The sequence below is a fragment of the Ischnura elegans genome, chromosome 2 (genome assembly GCF_921293095.1).
Source record: "Ischnura elegans chromosome 2, ioIscEleg1.1, whole genome shotgun sequence".
NCBI lineage: Eukaryota > Metazoa > Arthropoda > Insecta > Odonata > Coenagrionidae > Ischnura > Ischnura elegans.
The window spans coordinates 79,482,074-79,496,230 of record NC_060247.1 but is presented as its reverse complement, the minus strand read 5'-3'; the positions used below and the strand labels follow the sequence as shown (position 1 = coordinate 79,496,230).

Genomic DNA, 14,157 nt, shown 5'->3' with positions numbered 1-14,157 from the left:
ATATTAGCGTGAAGAGTGCGGTGAAAACTCCTTCGTTTTCACACGCCCTCCCTGTAACGATTGCCACAGAATATTTCTTTCTGACGCTTCTGTTTGTCTCGTCTCGAAAAGAACGTTTCCGTTCGCATTCCAGGGTTCTTTATTTATACCAAGTATTTTCGCCCTCCTACAATTTCCCATATTCTCTGTTTATTTTTCTTTTATCGAAGAGATGTGAGAATTAGTCCCCATTAAGGTCCTTGCTTTTTCCTTATCGTGATTTTTTTTACTCTTCTGATTACATGTACATTCTCGTTCTTCTTTATCTCATTCCTCAAGACTTCGTTTTTATCTCTGACTCAGTGAATCGAAATAAAATTTTGGGACTCGCTGTTGTGTTATAATGCGCGTATTCTAATACACCAGCTGTGACTTGCATGAGGAAAAGTGACGGCACCTATTTTTTCCAAGAGTATTTTCGAAATCGAAACATTCTTTGACTAAATGATTAGTATTAATGCTAGAGTTTAACAATTTTCTCAAATTATGTTTGAATTCTGTATTTGATTTTGAGCGAAAAAGTTGACCGACGTGAAATTTGATCGAAATTTGAGTCACCGAGTTTTAATTTTTCTTTCCAGTTCTCATTGTTCAAGTTATTTTTGATGCCATTGAAGTCTCAGTTGTGAGTTGCAAGTTTGATACTTATAACGATCAGAAGAGATGAAGTTCAACTTTCGCGTCTTATTGACCTATCATTTTTCTAGTGGGTGTACTTTAGTTACTGGAATAAGTATAGCCTACTCCAAATGCTTGTAGTTGATTCTTCGAGAAATAAAAAAAAGTTGAATGGGGCTAGTTGGACTAGACACATAATATGATAAAGCATTTAGCCGTTCAATTTAAACAAAAAAATGGACGACTTGGATTTTGTTGTCTGTCGCTAAAAAGTTTGCTTCCTCGTAACTCTTGAGCAGTTCAATTTTCAATACGGATGGCTGGTGTGGAAGGTCATTAATACGATAGTTTTGTCTGGTATGGCCTGCATAACCAAATCTGTTAGCTCGTAGTTTTCCGTGGCGTCTTGGATTCGTGAATTTCTCTATCTTCCGGGTTTTCGCCGCGTTGGTTGTCAGGGGTTGGAGGATCAGAGGGTTGGCTCGAAGACGCCTAATGGAATCCCGTCGAAACTGTCGTCAACCTCTGGCAACCAACGCGGAAGATGGAGAGATCCAAATAACCAAAACTGATTACGCTGATCTTCGGATGATTCAGACCTCAGACGCATTATCGCGGAGAGGAACTGCATACCACCTAGAAGCCACGAAAAGGAATGAACCACCCGGGCGGCGCGCCCTTCCCATAACGAAGACTTTAGTCCGCCCCTGCGTTTGCCATCGTTGGATTTATTGTCGCTTCTCCAGTCGGTCGGCCGGCCGGATCACGGGAGCTTGCCCGCCAGTATGTGTGTGTGTGTTTATAGCGGTTTCTATCGGTACGAGAGTGCTCGAAGTTGGTTGTGCCTCTTCCCCATGGCGTAATTCCTTCCGGCGTCGCCGAGGTCGCCCGCCATCCATCCCGTTCGCTTGCGGCGACCCTCCCCCTTCTCCGGTAGACGTCGTCGCTGGGCGTGGCTCCACCCCCATCCCCCTTTTCTCTCTCTCTTCCTTCTTTATATCTTCTCTCTCCCTCACTCTTGTTTCTCTTTCTCTCTCTCTCTCCTACGCACTTTTCTTCCCCGCGCTCGCGAGGGTGGTGAGGAAGGAGTGAGCGAAAGAGAGGTGGAAATAGAAGTGTTGGTCGCAGCGACGAAAAAGAAATCGGATCGCTTCTAGAGAGGGGAGGGCGTGAGGAGAAAGGGCAGGGCTTCTTCCTCCGCTCTCCCTTCTTAAGACTCCTTGCTTTGTGTTCGTAGATTTTTTTGAAATTGACACGGTCGTCGTAATCGTCATTACGTCGACTTCGGTATCGATTTAATTAATATTTTGATCGATTCATCAGTAGAGAGTGTTTATTCAAAAGCTGGCGACCCTTAGCTTAAATTCCTTACCATGCCATTCGGCTTTCGTCGAAGTTTTTGTTTTCACTCTGCGTACCTTACCCTACCCTTACCAGAACCAAATTTGACGTCGTTCAAAAGATTTTTTTGTGTGTATGACTAAAGGTATAAAATTTGTTACCCCAGTCATGTAATATTTTAAAGTCTGTGAAAAGTTTTTGGAAAAGGCACATTCTTGTCTTCTCACCAAAGAGAGAGTACACCAAATATTGTTGTAAATAATTGATGTAAATGAGTTGTAAATAATAAGTAGCTTTAACGTAACACTTATATTCTTAAGATATTGCCGTAGTATCACTACTGTCGCTATATGCATCTTTAAGTTAAAGCATGATGTATTATTACTGTATATTATACCTTAAAAAGGTTCTCCTTCAAGGCTACCTAAAATTACTCTACATTTGCTATTGAAATGCAATTTTTTGTGTGGAGCAATAATAAACGTTTATTACTTTATCGATTTCCACCCATTACTGTCTGTGATGCAGTGTTTTCCACTTGTCTTCAGATCCTTCACCCCAAGTAGAGTGCGTGTAATTATTTTCTATTGTAGTGCTCCCATATCTTTATCTTGCTGCCAACATTTCTCATGGATTGGAATGGACGAGGCGTTTGTGAGACATTAGGTAGTCGATTATCAGAATGACCAAAAGAAACATCCCAAAAACTTTTAGGGGAGTGTGTAGGTAATTGCAAGATAATAAATTCCTTATGTCTGTTTCATTTTCCCAATTTTATCACTGTATTCTCGAAAGTAAATTAATATGAAGATCTGTGTCACCAGTAAATAGTGATATTGGGGCAGTTGATTATTATTATTATATGAAAGAGTTTCTTACATCATGTCACCCCGTGCTAAAAAATTTATTTTATTTTATGTAGGTATGTGCTCTTTCATAATCTGTGTTCAAGCCATTTCTATATCCACTGGCTTGTTTCAGAATTATCCTCGAAACAAAATTTTATGAAGGGAGATGATAAAGTGGGAATAACTTCTTCCTCAATTTATGAGGCTCAATTTTAATATTAGCTGCTCTCTTTTTGCAGCTGAGGCATGGGTGACCTTGGCCACAAACGACTCATATGCACTTGGTGCCTTGGTACTTGCTCACTCATTGCGGAGGGTGGGGACCACTAGACTCTTGGTTGTTCTTGTTACACCAGGGGTCACTGATGCTATGAGGTAAGTAGGAATCAAGTGTGTGTATCATATCGATACCTCCGCTGCTAAAAGGCTTGAGAATCGCCCACCGAATCAAATCCGCTCATCTAATAGCCCTTATGTTACTAGATGTGCGGATTTGATTCGGTGGGCGATTGTTGAGCGTTTTTGCAGTGGAGGTATCGATATGTTTGTATCTATTGCTGGATTTTTCTTAAAAAGGAATAGTTCAAGCATAATGAGTTTAGAGAACACTAAGTATGTGGGTTGATTAATTTTCAGTTATTTATTTTCTTAGTAAAGAAACCTAATGTATGTTGTCCACTGGCAGCATTTGGCCAAAAAACTTAGGAGCTTCCTATGTTATGTGAAGGGAACATTTTAAAATATTTTGGTAACTTCTCAAACTTGGATCTTTTGCTAATATTTTTTTCTTGCGTGGTAAGCAATTATTTTATAAGCTATGGTCCGATTCTTGTAGCTGGTCCCATATCCTAAATAGTTCGCTTATTGTTATGTAAAGAGGTCCTCTTTGCTATCAATAATGATTCAAGTTCAATACAAATTAATCATAGCTGGCACAGTCAAGTTAAATGGGCAAAAAGGTTATATTTTGAGATTGTAATGCTAATTTGACTAAAATTGTAATGTGATTTTTATCGTAGACAACAGTTGCTGCAGACCTTTGATCTAGTGGAGAGTGTCAACGTTTTGGATTCACGTGATAGTGCCAACTTGGCTCTTCTGTCTCGCCCAGACTTGGGTGTAACATTCACCAAGCTACATTGCTGGCGCCTGACCCAATTCTCCAAGTGTGTTTTCCTCGATGCAGATACACTTGTAAGTATTCCTGTTTTTGTTGCATTTCATTATAACCTTAGTGTTTTGCTCTTTTATTGCATATTTTAATTTTGCTTTTATGGATCATTTAATATAATTTTTTTTTCATTAATTTAATTTAACCCTTTCCAGTCCAAATAATGAATATGCAGCAAAAAAATTTATTTACTGCACTAAAATGACTTTGAAAGTGTTATATATGTGCAGAGAATCTTTAGTGCGTTCAAATATATATTAATACAAAATTTCAGACCTGATTCCAAATGGAATCAGTGGCCTTTTTGAAAGCAATGATTTCCGTTCTAACTGAAGTTTCATTTAAATAGTATACAGGTTTAAAACAACATAAAATTTGTAAATAATGTACAAATTACATTGTTAAATTATCAATTTATTTAATAAAACAAATTTTTGAACTTCATGTAGATTACATATTACCTTTTACATGAAATACAGGGGACAAATATATCATTTTACATGAAAAGTTTTGAAACAGTTTTTTTCGTTGGAGAAGCACAATGGTAAGTTGCATTTCTCGCACTTCACTCGCGTATAACTTTTTATGCACAATTTACATCTATTTTTAGTATTTACATGCAAAGGCCAATGATCAATCCCATCGAATCGAACATCGGCCACCGGCCGTGGTGTAAAAGTTCTTTTCGCCACTCCTTTTCCCTCCACACTCGGTGATGAAGATGGTCTTCCTCTCTTATTAGAGATATTGGGACCAAAGTAGAGTAATGCATGAGCTACAGATAATTTGAACTCAATCAAGGGCATATATTTTTCTTTCAATTGCTCACAATGTCTGCGGTATAACAGCCAAGCATTTACAACACTGAGGTCGATGAAGTGAAAAATCACCCTGAGGTAATAACGCTTCCCTTTGAGGTTTGTTCTGTAAAGTTCCAGAAGCATATCTTGTTTATCGACTCCTCCCATATGCTTATTGTACGCACGAACAATATTTGGCTGTGGCACGTCTATGTACCTTTTTTCTGCTACAGACCAGCGTCGAACATTTTCCACAGGATGAGCCCCAACAAAGTTGGAAATTAAATACACTGGTTTATTGTCCAGCCATTTCAAAACAAACGTATTTTCACTTTTCTCAAGTCTATAATCAAAGCTACCCCTCCCTTGTTTTTTCAACTCCTTGTCACTTTTCAAAGTGCATTGCCCTAGCCTATTTCTACGGATAGTTCCTGCAGCTAAAATACCATCTTTCCTTAGTTGCGAGAATAGTTTAGGCGAGGAAAACCAGTTATCACAATATAATTTGAAATTTTTGTGCTTAGGGATATTTTCTGCTAGCCGAATGACAATATCACCACTGATTCCAAGACCAGATTCTTTTACATTAGTTTGCTTGCCCAGATAAATTTCAAAATCATACACAAATCCGCTAACCCCTGCACGAGCAAAAACCTTCACTCCCCACTTGTGTGGTTTGCTTTTCATATACTGCTTCAATGCTGTATGAGCTTTCAAAGGAATCATAAATTCATCCACTGAATTATGCTCTTCCGGTTCCACTTTCAGGAAGTTTTTCCTTAGAGCATTTAAAAATGGCCGGATTTTGAACAGTTTATCGTAAGCAGGATCATCACGGGACAACATATTGTCATTATTATTAAAATGTAGATTACCTCGCAAAGTTTTGAATCTATTGCGAGACATGACATCTGCAATTTGACCATATCGCGACTTTTCACTCCAGAACATGGAGTAACTTGGCATTGTGACAATGCTCATAATCATATGAATTCCTAGGAGCTGATGTATTTCTTTGTCATTAGTGTTTACATTTTGGCATTTTTCCTGCACTGAATAGAGATTAGTTTGCTCTACAATATTACTTATCATATCATTATCAACAAAAAGCTTGAAATATGAAAATGGGGTGCTAATTTCATCAGGAGGTGGTGAAAATTGAGAGTCACATGAGGAATCAACATAACCTAGGTCTTCATAAGTCCATAATGACCTATTTACTTTTCTCTGCGATTGGTTCATTAGATGCGGATAACGTTGTGCCAAAGGCATGTCATCATCATCACTATCATCACTACACTTATTTACTTCAAAAGCAAGTCCGACATCAGGGATGTTCGGAAAACCCTGTACCTCGGTATTCATAACGTCAGGTCCGACTGCTTCTCTATTCAAAAGCCAATCCGGGTTTTCCTCTGAGATGTCTTCATCATCTGAGATGTCAATATCAGAGATGTCACCTTCTAAAATGTACACTATTTCCTTAGTCGTCAATGATGTCGCCATCGTCTGAAATGGAAATGATTCGGTGAAAATAAAATCTATTTTCCAAAATCCCTGTGGCTTTACTAAACATAAATACACTGAAAAAACAATTAGACAATTCCGTTCATGAGATATTCAATTAACACGTTCCGTCAATTCTAATTCGTATTTAAAATACCAACTATTTCGTTGGATCTCAACTAATGAGCTTACTTTCAGTAAAATGATGCTTTGCAAACTCGGTCAAACTTAACACATACATCTGGGCCACTGATTCCAAATGGAATCATGTTATATTTTATAAAATTACAAAGACATTTCCTCTCGCAGAAGCTTAAAATCTCTTATAATCAATGTCAAACAATGTCGAAAGAGCTCTTAATTTTTATGGTCAAAATACTGCACTTACCTCCGTTTTTCATTCATGTAAAACTCCGCCGATGAACTCCGAAGAATACTCACAAGCACATGTGCAGCAATCTTCATCAATAGCTGAAGATCGTATTTATTCTTGAACGGCGAGTCATAAAACCTGGTGGTGGCACTATGTACTACGGCCGCTAACGCTAAATAGAGTCCGCGGGGGATTTGAATTGATGCTCGAAGCAGGAAAGCGACGTGATTCCATTTGGACTCACTGGACCGGAAAGGGTTAATATCATTTCATTTCAATTTCATAATTTCATTTAATGTTGGTTAATTTCATTTTCATGATTGAATTTAAAAATAGTATGGATGAAGTGAAGTTCTAAGTCAATTACCTTATATCTGCTTGTTGCAAATTGTAAGTTTGTAAGGAAGTTGGAATTTATATAAAAAATTGTGTTTTAAACAATAGAATTCACATTGCAAATTCATCCTGTAAAGTTTCAAAGATGTGTTATCCTGCTGTAAATTGTATTCATAATGTAAGTATGATTATTTTTTTGGCAAGAAAAGAAAGTTTTAATGTGATTTGACTGTTTCAGGTCCTTCAGCCTTGCGATGAACTTTTTGAACGTGAAGAGCTGTCTGCAGCCCCTGATGCAGGCTGGCCAGATTGCTTCAACTCTGGCGTGTTTGTATATAGACCATCAAATGAGACGTATGCTAAATTACTAGAATTTGGAGTATCACATGGGAGCTTTGATGGTTAGTCTGATTATTTTTTAGTTTTGCTTATGTTCAATCTAATCACAATAATGAATACTGTTCTCTATCCAAGACTTTTAAGTCATGTAACTTGAATATTATATGAATAATGAAATATTACTGAAGGATTTCCTGGTGGGTGGTGATATGGTATTCCTCTTAGACTTTGTGTCAGCGTCTTAATCATGAAAGTCCATTGGAAAATCATATATTTGCTCTGACTATTTCTTTTATTGATGAAACATGAAGACTCTTACTTTATTCTTTGTCTTTATTTTTCAAAATATTTTAATAGATTGTTTTAGATATTTATTACTCACTTGAAGTGTGTGAAACTAAAATAAGAAGTATTTTAAATGAAAATCCTTTTTGACAGAAAACATAGTTGGTTGAATTGCTGCAAGAAATATCTTAAGTGTATTTGGTACATACTGAACTCAAATAATGAGATGACTTTAATCGATTTACTAACATCGTCCTCTTTAATGAGGATACTTACTTTAATTTCTAAATACAGTAAACTCTTGATTTTACGAAGTCAGTGGGACCGGAAAATTGGCACTTCGTAAAATCGAGTTTCGTAAATTCAAACCTTTTTCATAAGTCACGAAAAAAATGTTCGCTTTTGTTTCTTCCGCCGTTTTTTGTCTATGGTGGTCTTATTTAAATGTTTTCGGTGGTTATTCTCGGTATAATTCATAGAAAAGGCTTTTTGCTATCGATTTATGATGTGAAAAATCGTTAAATAATTATACCACCATAAAATTCCCATTTCTTGTTCATACTTCAACATCAACGATCGCTAAAGAAATTCCCGACCAGTTTAGAAAACGTACTCTAATAATGAATTGCAATGTTTATTATAAGAATTTAATGTTATAAATTTGTGGTTAGGAGCCAATAGCTACTATTAAGTATGCAAAAGATAGATATTTGTTTCTGACACCCACGGAATTTTAGCGGCAGCCGGCCTAACCGCCATTTATGTCGCCCTCTATCGCTCAGTAACGAGAAAAAAAGAAAAACAAGGGTCTTAGCCCGTTTCCAAAATAACCTTCGTAAGTTAATATTTCGAGTTCATTCGTATTTTCAGCAGAATGTGCTCTATTTTCACTGAGATTCAATTACGATCATAAATAACGTAGGATGTGATTATCTTCTGGCGAATATTTGAAGTAAATTCTGTTTGAGTTCTCCGTCCGACTACTGTGTTCCATCATCTTCGCAGACGTTGCCATAAAAGACTTAATTCTTCATCAGGATCATATTCTTCATACCGGGTGTGAGGTGACCTGTTCAAACAGTATGTTTCTCTCCTTTTATGCCGACTGGAGCAAGGTTCCAACCGGAAAACGACAGGAGAAACATCTTACAGTATCGGAGAAATAGAGATAGAAACGTTATTATCCACATTGATTGTTTTCCTACAAGAGACGTTTTATCATTTCTCAACGTGGTTAAGTATTAGTTCACTAGCGTGAATTCCCAAAAAATGACACGCAAAAACCTGTACCGTCACCTCATTTAGTTTTCGTGTTCCTTTCTCCGCCGTATTGAAAGTTATGCAAAGGATCATTGACATAGAGAAAAGATTTTCTTAGTTTTAGCACTAAAAAATAGTCGCGCCATAATCGTAAATAAATATAGAGTGGAAAGCGCAAAGAAAATAATTAAATTTCAATTTTGAAGTCAGCAGAGAAGAAGAGAGACAATTTTATAAGCACGGCACCATTTCCCCGATAGTGGAAGATACTTCTCCAGCCTCTCTCCGGTTAAAAACTTACCCCCGTTGCCGGTAAAGATGAACCATGCCCTTCTCCACAGTCGGAGAACATTCCCAGTGGGTGGGGTGAATAAGAGTGGGATGGGGATTGCCTGAGGAAAGAAGTGTGGTCAGCATAAGGACTGGTGAAGGGGGCAGGACAAAGAAGGGTGGGGAAATGGCCTTGAGCTCTGCCTCAGTCTACTTTTGGGGGCCATATTTTTTTGCGACGCACGCAAGCTCAGTCACCTTAGGGAGGGAGTGAATGGGAAATGCTGGGGAAGGAGGGGTTTGGGAAGCATAAGGTGGGTGTCAGCAAGATCAGCCAAAGGCGGCAGGAGGGAGTAAACAATGGCTTTGGAAAGAAAGAACCCCATGATGGGAGAACGGGGAAGCGCGTGAGAAGAAAGTTCATGGTTAGACTTGGAAGTGCGTCTTCATTACGAGAAGCTTGAAATATAAATTGGCGGTAAATGGAGCCCAATACTTAAGATATTTAAGTTGTTTATTCACAAAGGCCAATATATACACGAAAAGATATTATGGCACGGATTGCATGTATCAACGTCCATTTCGGGATGTTATTAATTTCTGTTCCCATTTATAAAATTAGCAAATAGATTTGAAAGAATGATAATCATGAATAAAAATATCTAAATCGATATCCAAACGCACATGAGCAAAATAGATGAATGTATACATAACGATCCATCGCAAGTAATACCGCACAAGCTTCTTCCGGTACAGGACTTTAAAATCCTGGATAATGCCTTGGTCCAAGGGCTGGGACTTGCTAGTCGAGTTCGGGGGTAAAAAGAGGACTCGAACATTAGCCAATTTTAGATCTTCCACGTATTTATGGACGGTGGCATTATCCATTATTAAAACAATTTTGCGGTTCTCTCCAGCAATTTTTCTCTGTAGACGTATAACCATTTGCTGGAAAATTTCTCGGGTCATCCAGCTGTTTTTATTTGCATGGTAAAAAACTGGGAGGGCTTCCATTTTACATGTTTTAAGCACCGTGGCCTTTCAAATTTCCCAATGACAACGGGCTTATTTTGTCCGTGCCCGTTTGGTTGACGCACAGCCCCACAGTAACACGCACTTTACTCTTTTTCCCCCCATGGCACCTTTGCCCTTTGAAACCCAGGGTTGCGTCAGGTAATGCATTAAAAAATAGCCCAGTTTCAGGGGCCAGCGAGGGTGAGCTCGTCGAGGAAAGGGTCCCGGATTAGGGACCCTTCGAAGTGCTTCGGCGAAAAGTAGTCAAGTAGTCTTCGAAGTACGTTCACAGCAGTGCAAAGGGTTAATTAGGGGTGTACGAAATACTCCGCGCGACCTTCCTGACATGTTAAACTACGAATTATTGTCGATGCTATGTTTACGAACAGGCACGTAAATAGGGGCATAATGTCAGCCGCGATATTTTAACTGAACTCCTACTCCCCCTAAATTCCCACAGTGAGGTTTTTGGCGACCCATTTCTCTCCAAAGTTGCATTGTCATTTACGATTTCGCACTTTTGATGGACCACAGTTGGAAGCGCTGATTTTTTAGCTACTTACGCCGGCGTAACTAGTTTTGTTGACAAATTTTTCGCCGTAGTTCGTATAAACGAATGCCATTTGCTCCTAGGGACCGAGCCGAGGTTCGTAAATTCAAAAAATTTCGTATAATCGAAACTTCGTATAATCGAATAGCGCCATGTATTTAGCATAGGCTTTTCACCGGGACCGCAATATCACTTCGTATAATCGAAAACTTCGTAAAATCCTGCTTCGTAAAATCAAGAGTTTACTGTATTCCTTTTGCTGAAAGATTTTGTTTTGGAGAGCTTATGAACGATTTAACCTTGTGGTACTGGGAAGCCCTGATATTGCTTTCTCTTGTTTTGCTTGAATTTCTTGCTTGAGCCTACAATTTTCTTAACTTTAGAAACTTATTTACCTTTTAGAATTACTGTATTAATGTTAAATTATGAATATTGGAGTATCAATGTTTCATTGAAAATAGTGGTATAAATCTACCTTCAAATTAGTATTTTCTATGTTACCATACAACCTAAAAACACGGGAGGGCTGGCTATGAACTTTCTACTGCATATGATGAGTATTTCAGGTAATTGTTTATAGGCATGTTCTTTATCTGTCATGCATGACTATTGAATTCAAGTGCAGCTGAAGCATTAATTCAAACTCATATTTGGAAAATATGATTCCTGGAATATTGGGTAAGAGTTAAGCTCAGTAAAGGGTTTTTCTTTTGAGCTCATGCATGAACTGAAACAGATATATTTTTCATTAATATAAATAATAAAAAAACAGGCCTATTCCTGCTTATATCATATCGTACTCCACAGTAGTAGTTTTATAATCACTATCATTCTATGTATCACATTCTTCTGTATTTTTTCAAGTACTTCTACTTTTCCTCTGAAAATACGATTTATCATAATCATTTATCTTAAGGCGCACTGTGGGTGCACTTGTATTACGTGCATATATATGAAGTCTTTTTCTAGCTTATCTTATAGTTGATAGCTGCATTGATTTTCTTTCTGATTACTGGCTTTTTCTTATGTAAAATGCTTCCATGATATAGGTAGCTATAACTGTTTGCTTACTAGCTTTATTGAATTTTGCAATGATGAGTATCAGCTGAATTTGCTTTGGAACACCGCTATAACCATGATAATATTTACCAGTAAAGTAAGGTGACCATCATTAGCACTTGTAGAAGATTTAGTCCTAAGGTACCTTGTACTAATTATTTTAAATTATTTTTTTTTTTTAAATTTGGAAATCTTGGATAAGTCATGTCTTGCACTTTGACTGTAGTTTGTGTCTATGCACTACAAGGCCTAAGCAAGGAAAATAGTAAGGATAGGATGGGGTGGAATTGGGGATCATTTGAAAAGAGATGCATTTGGGTGGAACTTCTTGAAAAGGTCTACACCGTAAACATAAGATTGTACTCTCATAATATTTGGGTTTGGGTTTATATCCTTGATCCCCTTTATCCCTTTGCCTCTGTTGCTTCAGGCCTAGTTAATGAATTATAATGTTATTTAGGTTGTATTCAGTTGAGAGAATCAAATCATGGTAGTAAGAAATTTAGTTACCTCTAACTGGTGGCGTCTGAACCACCGGTGGTCCATCTGAGCTTTAGGAATAGTCCACAGAAAAATGAAATTGTCAATTACTTGAATATTGTAAGTGACTGCTGGCTGAATGATTTGGAAAATGAGTCTTGGTCAATTTTTAATGTGTTCTTAAAACCTTTGACTTAATTACTTTTGAAATTAATCCGCACAAGGCCATGAGGAATTGCTATGAGTGTTAAAGGAAATGGTGTAGGGTGAGGGTAGTTGGCACATGCTTTAATTTCAGACCAAATGGTCCTGAGGCTTCTACGAGTTGGAATCCATTTCTGCATAGCCTCTGGAGCTACACCAAGTCACATAATAATGTATTATATGGTCTAGTGCACCTGTAATTGTTAGCACATAATTCCGTAATTTGATTGTATGTATATACATATAGGTACCATTAGGTAAAGTGTAAATGTGACATAACCTATACATCTGATTCCAGATATTTATTTGAAAACTTTGATTAAAAATTGTATTTCAAGTGTCTTCGTTACGCAAAATTGTGTTCTATCTTAAAAGTTCTTTGTGCCATGTACATTAGGCCGGCCCTTATTTTTCAGAATTGAGAAAAGTTATGTTTTCCTGGTCTCAAAATGATCCAAATGAGGTTTATATTCACGTGTTAAAATTTGGTTACTTTAAAATGATGGCAACCCGTGCCCCAAGAGCCCTAAGTACTGAGGACCCTCAATTGAGATTTTTTGGGCTGAAAAAGTGCTATGTCTATGTAAAACGCAAAAGAAAAGCCCTTTAGGGCTAATTTTCTGTTTGTTTTGACCTATCTCTAAGCGTTTACGAGATATCATCCGTCGTAATGCAATCCATCCCCCAGGGCACTATCCCGCACCTCGGTGCCCCTGAGGTACGGCCCGCACCACTTACTAGAGACTTCCCCTCCACCCCCTCCCCTCCCTGCGCCCTGGGGGGTGGATTGCATTACGACGGATGATATCTCGTAAACGCTTAGAGATAGGTCAAAACAAACAGAAAATTGGCCCTAAAGGGCTTTACTTTTGCGTTTTACATAGACATAGCACTTTTTCGGCCCAAAAAATCTCAATTGAGGGTCCTCAGTACTTAGGGCCCTTGGGGCACGGGTTGCCATCATTTTAAAGTAACCAATTTTAACACGTGAATATGAACCTCATTTGGATCATTTTGAGACTAGGAAAACATAACTTTTCTCAATTCTGAAAAATAAGGGCCGGCCTAATGTACATTCACCTCATTCACAGTAAAATTTGCACTCTGTCTCTTCATTTTATTTTGGAAAAGTGTGTTAGGATCAATATGATGTTCTTTTATGAAATTGATACATGGTATTTTTATGTTTTCATACATAGTTTTTATTACGATGGTTCTCTTGCATGATGGTTATCTTGCTTCTCAGTTTGTGGCTAATAACTTGAGAGGTGACAGTTAATAAAAATGTGGATAAAACAACTTAGATTTTTAAAATATTTGACTCAAAATTAAGGGTGCCAACTTACAAAAAATATTGGGGGGGCCCAAACCGAGGACCTTGCCTCGGTAAATTTTATAAGTATTAAATTTTAAGTTTTTAAGCATGTTAGAAGAGTCATATAATCAACATTAGAACCCTGATCACTCGAATCTTGATATCTGGACACTCCGGGGAAAATCGACAAGCCTTACACATTTTTTCCTCACATCTGTAACGAATTTTTGGGGGGGCTCGGGCCCCCTCAGGCCCCATGGAGTCGGTGCCACTGCTCAAAACTCCAAAATAATATGCCCAAAGATGAGTGACTTGCAGAAGAGAAGAAACTATATGTGCTAGAAGTTAC

The 14,157-nt window shown here is 37.9% G+C and overlaps 2 protein-coding genes across 4 annotated transcripts in view; one reads left to right on the top strand and one right to left on the bottom strand.

Annotated features, from left to right (window-relative positions):
- LOC124154029 (glycogenin-1) overlaps positions 1-14,157 on the top strand; it is a 59,254-nt gene that overhangs the window by 28,395 nt on the left and 16,702 nt on the right. For all 3 annotated transcript variants that reach the window (XM_046527512.1, XM_046527511.1, XM_046527510.1), the window contains exons 2-4: positions 3,086-3,221; positions 3,866-4,040; positions 7,271-7,433. In XM_046527512.1, the coding sequence (XP_046383468.1) occupies positions 3,086-3,221; positions 3,866-4,040; positions 7,271-7,433 (474 nt within the window). The remainder of the gene's footprint in view (positions 1-3,085; positions 3,222-3,865; positions 4,041-7,270; positions 7,434-14,157) is intronic.
- On the bottom strand, positions 4,164-6,949 carry LOC124154030 (piggyBac transposable element-derived protein 2-like). The gene is made up of 2 exons (XM_046527513.1): positions 6,712-6,949; positions 4,164-6,326 (listed from the first exon to the last, which is right to left on the bottom strand). Exon 2 carries the CDS (start codon positions 6,321-6,323, stop codon positions 4,509-4,511), a length of 1,815 nt encoding a protein of 604 aa, XP_046383469.1. The 5' UTR covers positions 6,324-6,326; positions 6,712-6,949; the 3' UTR covers positions 4,164-4,508.